This window comes from Scophthalmus maximus, chromosome 3, assembly GCF_022379125.1.
Source record: "Scophthalmus maximus strain ysfricsl-2021 chromosome 3, ASM2237912v1, whole genome shotgun sequence".
NCBI lineage: Eukaryota > Metazoa > Chordata > Actinopteri > Pleuronectiformes > Scophthalmidae > Scophthalmus > Scophthalmus maximus.
The window spans coordinates 400001-410000 of NC_061517.1; the positions used below are offsets into that span (position 1 = coordinate 400001).

The 10000-nt window shown below is 46.8% G+C and overlaps 2 protein-coding genes across 5 annotated transcripts in view; both read left to right on the forward strand.

Moving 5' to 3' along the window:
* Positions 1-3990, forward strand: part of rad21l1 (RAD21 cohesin complex component like 1) — a 6927-nt gene extending 2937 nt beyond the window's left edge. For all 4 annotated transcript variants that reach the window (XM_047330941.1, XM_047330942.1, XM_047330943.1 and 1 more), the window contains 8 exons: positions 194-286; positions 439-546; positions 1335-1567; positions 1644-1740; positions 1823-1962; positions 2046-2156; positions 2287-2361; positions 2735-3990. In XM_047330941.1, the coding sequence (XP_047186897.1) occupies positions 194-286; positions 439-546; positions 1335-1567; positions 1644-1740; positions 1823-1962; positions 2046-2156; positions 2287-2361; positions 2735-2926 (1049 nt within the window). In that variant the 3' untranslated portion in view covers positions 2927-3990. The remainder of the gene's footprint in view (positions 1-193; positions 287-438; positions 547-1334; positions 1568-1643; positions 1741-1822; positions 1963-2045; positions 2157-2286; positions 2362-2734) is intronic.
* A 943-nt stretch (positions 3991-4933) lies between these two features.
* LOC118316673 (syntaphilin) lies at positions 4934-9981 on the forward strand. Its single transcript, XM_035644739.2, has 5 exons — positions 4934-5204; positions 7131-7219; positions 7317-7391; positions 7515-7664; positions 7761-9981. The coding sequence occupies exons 2-5, from the start codon at positions 7176-7178 to the stop codon at positions 9010-9012; spliced, it is 1521 nt and encodes a 506-aa protein (XP_035500632.2). The 5' UTR covers positions 4934-5204; positions 7131-7175; the 3' UTR covers positions 9013-9981.
* Positions 9982-10000: the final 19 nt, after the last annotated feature.

The window sequence follows — 10000 nt, forward strand, 5'->3', positions numbered from 1 at the left end:
AGAAACACATCAACAATATTTACAGTGGTAAAGTTATTCTCTCTTTTAGTTTTAGTTTTTCTTCTTTACCGAGTCCAGAGAAAAATATTTGGAAGATGAAAGTTACATTGATATACAGTAAGGTAATATTACAGATACGTGTTTCACGACATTCTCTTGCTGCTTGTGACCAGTTGTTGTTTTTTTTCCTCAGACTTTCTGACAAACTCCAGTGATCCTGCTGAGTCGAGCGACTTTGAGACTCGAAAGGAAAAAACAGCAAACGGAACGCTCAGTCGTCAACAAGGTGACGATTCATCAGGATTCATGTTTTATTATTTACAGTACATCTCTTTCTTTACCCCCCTGAACATCGATGTAAACAAACAACTGAACAGTTTCGTAGCAGTTTGGATATTTGTACAATGATGATGGTGGTTGCCACGTGATGTTTTCCAGATGTTGACGGTAGAGACCCGGTGACGACAGAGACCTCGGCACTGGATGAGACCACGCTGGTCGTCAATGACGACGAGGCCTTCGCCCTTGAACCTGTGACCATCACTCGTAGGCACAAACTGTAAACTCTCAGACGTGTTTCACACTTTTCTTTTCCTTTCACATCGACGTGGACGACCCGCTGTTCCTCCTGAGCCACAGCCAATCACAGTTGTTTGAGCGATCTCAGCATCGACGCTCTGAAACTTCCCACAGTGATTATAAACATCACGTCAAACCAACAGGACTGCAACTAACCATTATTTTCATTATTGACTAATCTATTGATTATTTTCTTGATTAATCGATTAGTTGTTTGGTTCATAAAATGGTGAAAAATGTTGATTGTGTTTCTCAAACACCATCATGATGTTTTGTTTGGTCCACACACCAAAGATATTCAGATCACTGTCACAGACAAGCAAAGAAACCAGAAAATATTAACATTTAAGAAGCTGAAATCAGAGGATATTGATTTCTTCATAAAAAACAGTTGTGTTCCTCTAAAATATTTGATTAAAACATTTATTTTTTTAAATTCTACTCAAGCATAATCTTAGTTTATTCATTAAGTGCTTTTATTTATGAGCATTTTAGCATCATTTTAGTCGATTAGGTGTTTTTTATTTATGAGCTTATAATTTCAAAGTCTTCTGTCTTGCACTGATTTACTGACCGGTGGATGAAACACAATTTTGTTTTGATGTGGAGCATAATAATACAAATAAAGGAATCTTGAGTTGATCTGATTAATGAATTATCAAAATAGTTGCTGATTAATTTAGCAGTATATTATTAATCGATTAACTGTTGCTGCTCTAGAAACAACAGAACTTAATTGGACTGTGTCTCCTCAGCGAACCCGGAGGAGAAGAAGAAGGGGAAGAGGAAACGCAGACTGGTTGTTGACCAGAGGAAAGAGTTGAGCAACGCGTCGATCAGAGAGCAACTGTCCGACTACTCGGATGTGGTCGCCCCGTTGGACATGGCCCCGCCCACCGTGCAGCTCATGCAGTGGAAGCAGAGCGGCGGAGCGGCGAGACTCTTCGTACGACCGTGTTCCTCCGTCGCAGCTCTGCAGATACACGAGGTGAAAGATCTTTTATCTGTAGTTACATTATATTTCAAACTGCTGCTGTTACTGTTAAATCTTATTTCCTCCTCAGATCTTCACTACGAGGATTTTCCAGGCGAAATATTTTGGCTTTCATGAGGCGTTGGAGGAGGAGGAGATGGAGGAGATGCGTCAGGACCGACGAGAAGGTGGGAACTGAAATATTCAAGCCCTGAGAGAATTATTATCAAATCTATGAATTATAATCTCTTTATTTTTAATCTCATGTAGTTCAGGGTGAAGTCAGCGGCGTCACCACAGACAACGTCAGTGTCGTGGATTCGTCCGTCGATACCGACAGAACTCCCGACGCCGAGCTGACGAGTCACGATCCAACGAACCAGCGTGAGAATCACTCGGCGCTCGCTCCAGTGAGTCTCCGTGTTTAACATCCGACTTCAGTTTCATTCACCTTTTATTACCTTAAGTAAATAATCACTTCTGTGTTCAACAGGATGAGAACAGGTCAGAGTTCACGAATCCAGAACTTCCATCAGAAGACTCCATGTTCGTCCACCCGCCTCACCTGGAGCAGGAGACTCCGCCCACTTCCCTCAACACTCAGGTGCTTCAACACTCTGTCCTTCTCTGTGGAGTGAAGGTGGATTAATAACTGGTTATTGTCTGGTTGATCCGTCAGTGTCTGACAGACGGTGAGTGTTAACGTCACGTGACTGATGGTTCTGTTCTGACAGCCGGTGCAGGATAGTCTGGACTCTGAGGAGAGGAGGATCACCAGACGAGCTCACCAGCTCCTCGACTGTCTGAAGGTAAGAACCTGAGAATATACAACAACTCCCCCATGTTACATTCACACCTACTGGACATTCGGACTTCTCAGTTTGGTCTGGACCAAAGGTTGAGGTGTGAAAGTTTCCTCCAACCAATGGACCAAAATCTGGTCCGACCAAAAGAGGAGATCTGGGTCCGGATCAAACTGAACCGTGGTCCGAACAAACCAGAACCAACTGGATCAAATGTTACAATGTGACAAAGACTCGAGCGTCGATTCAGACATTGATCCGGACTGTTGCTCCTCGTGTCAAAACCGTTGCTCCGTTTCACAGTGAATGGCAGATGAGAGGGGCGGGGCTTGTTTCATGATGGATCTCGTGTGTGTGTGTGTGTGTGTGTGTGTGTCAGAGTCAGAGTGTGACCTCGTTCAGCCTGCAGACGCTCTGTGAAGGAAACACTCGCTCGCAGGCCGCCGCCACGTTCTTCTGTCTGCTCGTCCTGAAGAAGCAACAGGCACTGCAGCTGCACCAGAGCGCCCCCTACCAGGACGTCCGAGCATCGCCCGGACCCACGTTCTACCACCAACAATCAGCTTCATAAAATTAATCAAAAAGTTTCTGATCCAGGACAGACGGGTCACATTAATGTTATGAGTTATAAGTTGATGATACTGTATGTCAGGAGACTGTACCAGGGTTTCTGCAGCTCTTTAAAATCTATTGAATTTTATTTTCTTTAAAAAAAAAGGACACTAAAAGTTATTAAAAAGTCTTAAATTTGATTCACAAAAATCGTAAATATTTCCCTCATCAGCTGTTTGGTTCATTAAAGATATTTCATTTATATCATATATGATAAAACCATCTGATATCAACATTTAGTAACTGAACCCGGCAATTTCAGTTAAGTTTTGGCAAAAAAAAATGAATGAAAAATGTATTAGATTATCAAAATATCTATTGATTAATTACTTTTGGCAAGTCAAAAAAAGAAATGAATTTTTTATTGATTAATATAAGTTAATCCAGGCCCAGGTCGCATTAATGAAATTGATTATATAATCGGGAATTATTGTTGTAAGCTGCTGGGAAGTACTGGAAATATTCATAAATAATTAAAGTCTATATCGCCGCTTCTGGTTCTCAGGTTTGTTGATGAGACGAATATTAAAGGGTTTTTTTGTGGTATTAAAAAAAAAAAACTTGCATTTAATTTGGTGAACCTGCGGAAACCCTGAGTGTGTGTGTGTGTGTGTGTGTGTCTGTCTGTCTGTCTGTGTCTCTCGGAGTGTGTGTGTTAAAAATTGTACATATTCTTTGTTCTTGTCACTTTTTCCTTTGTGAGAAACGGATGATTGAATGTATTTATTGTTTTAAAAGTGATGATATATCTACTGTATCTCAGGTTATGCGTCATGTTCAGTGTTTTCCTCCAGTTCCTCTCGTTTCTATTTATTAAAAAACAACAAACATTTGTTTTTCATAAAATAAAAGAGTTAAAACCCAAACGCTGAGTGTGAGACGTGTTGTCCACCAGGTGGCGCTGCTGTTTTTATCTGAGAATTAAATGTTGAAAATAATTTGTAAAAAGGTTTTATTGATGTCTGTTCAGTTCACTTCTGTTTCAGGGAATCAAATAAATATTTGACATTTATATGAAACAAATATGACTGAATATCGACTGTTTGTTCACATTTGACTGTTTTACAATCATGACTTTTTATGACTCTGAGGTTTGTCGATTTATTATATCAAGAAGAACCGTCAGGCATGTTCACGTTCAGGGCCGGAGTCGGTACCGAGCCCGATACCAACGGACCAGACGAGTCATGTGACGTCTGATGTCACGTCTGTGACGTCTGTTGAGCGACAGACCAGAGGAGATGATGTCATGTCCGTGAACCAGTGTTGATGTGTTTGATGGAGAAATGTGAAAACATCAGGTTCTGCTGGTCAGATGATCGTTCGTCAGCGGCAGCCATCTTGGTTGTTTTCACCAAGATGCCCGCTTCCGTCTGCGTCACGGTATAAACCCCGCCCACTATCAGATCACTGGTTTTCTCCTGGATGGAATTTTTTTTATTGCAGCGCCGCCAACGATGTCATAACTGTTGACAAAGACATTTGACACTTTACAGTTTAAACTCTAATAAGTTTAGTATTAATAATTATAAATAAAAAGAAAAATATTCAACAAAATAAGAAAGTAAACCGTTTATTAATATTACACATTCACATGAATACATCGACAACTTTCTATATTGTTAATTCTGTCAAACAAAACCTTTCATGTTGGCAAACATAAATGCAGATAGCGATGATATTGGATAAGATTTTTATCGGTCAGACTCTTAATATTTCACATTTCTATTCATTCTTTTTCTCTACAGCTTCAATAGAATGGAATCATTGTCTCCATAACAACAAATGGGGTAACATGTAACATACATTAAGGAGGCTGCTGCTGAAACTGCACCAGGAAGTGATAACCCATCTTGTGGATTATGAAATAAAAGATCTAAAGTATTTTTAATAAACAGGAACCAGCTGCTCTGACGGGCCCGCAGGTCCGAGCACCGGGCGACGCTCCTCCCCCTCCGCGGGGTCACGACCTCTGACGTTCTGACGCACTGTCACTTTAAGAAGCAGCGATGCATCACACGCACGCGCCTCGTGTCCTCTCCGGCTCCATGGCAGCAGGATGCTGCAGGATGCTGCAGGATGGAGCCTGATGGAGCAGGATGGAGCAGGATGGAGCCTTGGCTGCGGCGGCTGCGTCTCCTCCTCCCGTTGCCACCGGCGACCGAGCTGCGACCGTCGAGTCTGGCGGGAACCGACTGAGTCTTTTCCACGATGAACCGCCTCGAGCTGCTGTGACGGTAAAGTTGGAGGATGTGGAGAAATATCGGTGTTCAGTGTGACTGTCAGTCAGCTGTTCGCCTGCTGCTGGAGGTCCTTTCCGGGAATGTCATCATCATCATCATCACATCGCTAACACCATGATGATTATGATTCATGTTGATAACCTCAGCAGCTGACGTACAGTTTCTCCTCCTGCTGTATAATAACAACACTGATTCTCACACTTACGTAACATGATTGCGTATTTCTGACCAATGACAGAGCGGCCACTTGTTGCGCAGAGGAGGAGGAGGGGGGGGGGGGGGGGGGGGGGGGGGGGGTCCGGTCTCATTGTCCCAGATATTAAATTTAGGACAACAAAATGTTGATGCTTTTGTTTTGTTCCGTCTGATTTTCATCGTCAGGGGAAGAAGAATCATCATCATCTAGGTTCCCTGAAGTCAGACGACATAATGTCCAACATGTTGGATGTGAATTTAAATTATTACTTTTTCATTTTTCTCAAAGTTACAGATGTTGAGTTGGATCCTCAGAACATTGTGCATCGATTTCCTGCCTTTAGTCACACGTTGTCCTGTAGGAGGAGCGACGTCTCTCTGACTTCAACACGACACAAACTGTAGAGATACAGTGAGATACACTGAGATAAGATACAGTACGATCAGAAGATCTTTATAAATTCCCTTGTAGGATTTTCTCAGCAGCTCAGGGGAAAGTGTGATGATAAAATAGAGTCAAATAGAAACAGAATCTGAGGTAAATAACATAAAATGTCATCCCAGATGAAAGATGTGACCCCAGTGACCCCTCCTGACTGTACCAGCCACTGTCCCTGGTTCTGGTTCTGGTTCTGGTTCTGGTTCTGACTCCAGTTCATGTGAAGGTTGATCGTGTTCGTCTGAACTCACTGTGGCTCTTTGTCTCAGCAGAGAACAGAAGCTTTCTCTACTTTTCTTTTTTTTATTTCACACTCTGTCACTGACAGTGAAGAAACACTCACAGTCATGACCTCACACAGTCGTGACCTCGTCATGACCTCACACAGTCGTGACCTCACACAGTCGTGACCTCGTCATGACCTCACACAGTCGTGACCTCACACAGTCGTGACCTCATCGTGACCTCACACAGTCGTGAGCTCACACAGTCGTGACCTCACACAGTCGTGACCTCGTCGTGACCTCACACAGTCCTGACACAGTCGTGACCTCACACAGTCGTGACCTCGTCGTGACCTCACACAGTCGTGACCTCACACAGTCGTGACCTCGTCGTGACCTCACACAGTCGTGACCTCGTCGTGACCTCACACAGTCGTGACCTCACACAGTCCTGACACAGTCGTGACCTCACACAGTCGTGACCTCACACAGTCGTGACCTCGTCGTGACCTCACACAGTCCTGACACAGTCGTGACCTCACACAGTCGTGACCTCACACAGTCGTGACCTCGTCGTGACCTCACACAGTCCTGACACAGTCGTGACCTCACACAGTCCTGACACAGTCGTGACCTCACACAGTCGTGACCTCGTCGTGACCTCACACAGTCGTGACCTCACACAGGCGTGACCTCGTCGTGACCTCACACAGTCGTGACCTCACACAGTCGTGACCTCACACAGTCGTGACCTCACACAGTCGTGACCTCGTCGTGACCTCACACAGTCGTGACCTCACACAGTCCTGACACAGTCGTGACCTCACACAGTCGTGACCTCACACAGTCGTGACCTCGTCGTGACCTCACACAGTCCTGACACAGTCGTGACCTCACACAGTCCTGACCTCGTCGTGACCCCACACAGTCGTGACCTCGTCATGACCTCACACAGTCGTGACCTCGTCGTGACCTCACACAGTCGTGACCTCACACAGTCGTTTTGAATATTTCTGATGTAGATGATCTCCAGCTGATTCTCTGATTCTCTGCTCGTTGCAGTTTGGCCTTGACGCGTCGTAGCGTCCGACAGAACCAGATACATTCATGTCTCTCGCTCCGGGTCGGAGGTCGTCCTCAGGTCAGCGCAGGTAGGTCGGGCCTCTCTTCTTCAACACCTGAATCACATATCAGAGTTTACATATTTGATAGATATAATTTTAGATGTAATTTGTTCTGCCCCTCCAGGCGCTCAGTGGGCACACCCACCCACGCCTACCCGGGTCGGGCCCGCCCAGCAGAACCTCAGCCGAGTACACCCAGGTCAGATCCAGTTCTCCTACTGTACATCAGCTTCTGTTGTTTGCGGTATTAGAAACACAAACCACAGACACAATCGTTAGAGCTTCACTAAAGAGACGGTTTCTTTAATGTGTGTGTGTCCAGGCGTCAGGTGAAGCAGACGCTCTGCAGCGACAGCCATGGGATCCGGCCCCCGGCCCCGGAGCAGTACCTCACGCCCCTGCAGCAGAAGGAGGTTTGTATCCGACACCTGCGATCCAGACTGAGGGACAACGTGGAGCGACTCCAGCACCGGTCCGTTCAACTCACACCAACGATCAAGTCTAATGCTCATAAGCTAAATCACTTTCTGCAGGATTAAAAACACGATAAATGATTCTTGTTGTCCAGGGACTGTGAAATCGACGAGCTGAGGACGCAGCTGTACCGGATGCAGGAGGACTGGATCGAGGAGGAGTGTCACCGCGTGGAGGCCCAGCTGGCCCTGAAAGAAGCTCGCAAGGAGATTCAGCTCCTGCAGGAGGTGGTGGAGTCGGTGAGGACGGGCCCCGGAGCCCGTGAGCACGACCCCCACGACCACAGGCCGTACTCGGGGCTGCAGGCGGCTCGGCCGGTGGGGCGGTCTCGCTCCTGCGGCTGTTCTCCGGCCAGCACCCTGAGCCGCGGCGCCGCCTGCACCCGGCGGAGCAGTGAGGCGCTGCAGCTGGAGCAGCGCAGCTCCAATGCCACGGAGGCCAGCGCAGCGCCGCGGACCCACCTCCTGCTGGACGCGGCCCTGCTGACAGAGCAGTTGCCACCCAAGGGCCACGTCCGGGGGCCCCCGCCCCTCCCACGCTCCTCCACCTATGAGAGGCTGTGCAGTGGGGGCACCGTGCTGCCGGTGTCACACTCCTGTCACACGCTGAGCGGCAGCTGCAGGTGCAGCGGACCCTCGTACCCCCCCCACCATCACCTGTTCCTGCACTTGCCTCAGGAGGAGCCCCTGGTTATGGCGGCGCCCCGTGCAGGCCCTGTCACCGATCCGCTCCCCACGCCCGCCCCCGTGGCAAATAGGAGGCCTGAGGTCCGATCACAGGCCTGCAGCCCGACCATGTCCTGGCTGTCGGACCACGACGGCGCCGCGGAGCTCAGCTTCATTTCTTTATCCACAGTGGACGACGTCGCCCCCCCAGACCCTCATCTGCTCCCCACAACTCCACCTACTGAGTCCTGCAGCTTAGAGCCGCGACCTTGCGACAAACCAGAGGAGGAAATACAGATTCCAGGGGAGCTTCACAGCTGCCGGCCCCCCGGGTCCCGGCCCCCTGGGTCCCGGCCCCCCGGCTCCATGCCCCCCCCTGTGAGGCAGGAGGCCACGGTGCTGCAGGTAGAGGAGGACGATGTGGAGGAGGATGAAGAAGCCGTGGCCCCTCCGCTGTGCCACTGGAGCCGCTACTTCCTGGTTGACCTTTTGGCCCTGGCGATGCCCGTGGTCCCGGCCGTGGCGTGGCTGTGTCGCGGGGCCCCGCGCGGCGTCGTGCCGGTCTATCACATCGGCTCCCTGCTCAGAGGCTGCTGCGCCGTGGCGCTCCACTCGCTGCGCCGCCAGGCTGCAGGCGGCGGGCGCAGGTCGACCGGCGGGAGCGAAACGACCACGATCTGACGCTGAGAACACGACGTGTTGTTCACCCTCTGTTAAGTTTTTAGATTTGAATTGTTGTGGTCCTGCCTGCATTAGAGAACAAACCATGACTTTTACTTTATTAATATCTTCAATATACTGTAACTACTGCTGCCTGCAGGTGAAACGTTTTCTCTCTTTATTGCAGTTTGCATGTGACTCACGTCTGATCGGATGAACCAACTCCTGTTTATTGGATCAGAACAAGTAGAAGACAAATATCTGCATCTGTTTTGATTTCATCATCACATTGTTCAAATTGTTAATATGAATATGGGACTTTTCTTTTGTTTGCATCAATAAGGCAGAAAACAGGAAAATACTGAATCTGTTTTAAAGCTGTCGCTACTTCTAGATTTTGAAAAACGTGGAGCATGTGCATCCGGTGACCGAGTTATGATTTACATGACGGAGATATGACAAACTTAAAATGTAAATAAATTAATGAATTAATAATAAGGACCGACCTGCGTTCGTCTCTCCAGTAGGTTGGGTTGTTTCAGTTTGTTTATAAATATTTCTATAATAACCAGATTCAGAGGAATGAATGTTTGTGAAGAGAAGACTGATTTTTATACCATGATATATTTTCAAATGATTCATGAAACAGAATGTTTGCACAGTCGGAGGTGAAAGAGTTATTATTCTTTGTGCCAGTTCCCATCATAGCGCTGTATTGTTATTAATAACCATGTACAGTTTGTATCATAGTTTTATAACTGTTCCCTTTGGTGTCGCCTGAGCTGACGTACAGAAAACAGACAGTTTCAGACTTATTATACAAAAAATACTAACGTTTTAGCTTCAGGGACGTTTCCAATAAGATTTTATTGAAGATGATTCATCTTCAATCAGAAGAGTGGATGTTAGTGTTAATAAAATCAGCACGTCATCATTCCTTATTCTGTCACTTTAACTTTCATCGGCCTGAAAATAAAAAGATTATTCATACGTCTTCTTGTTTCTTCTT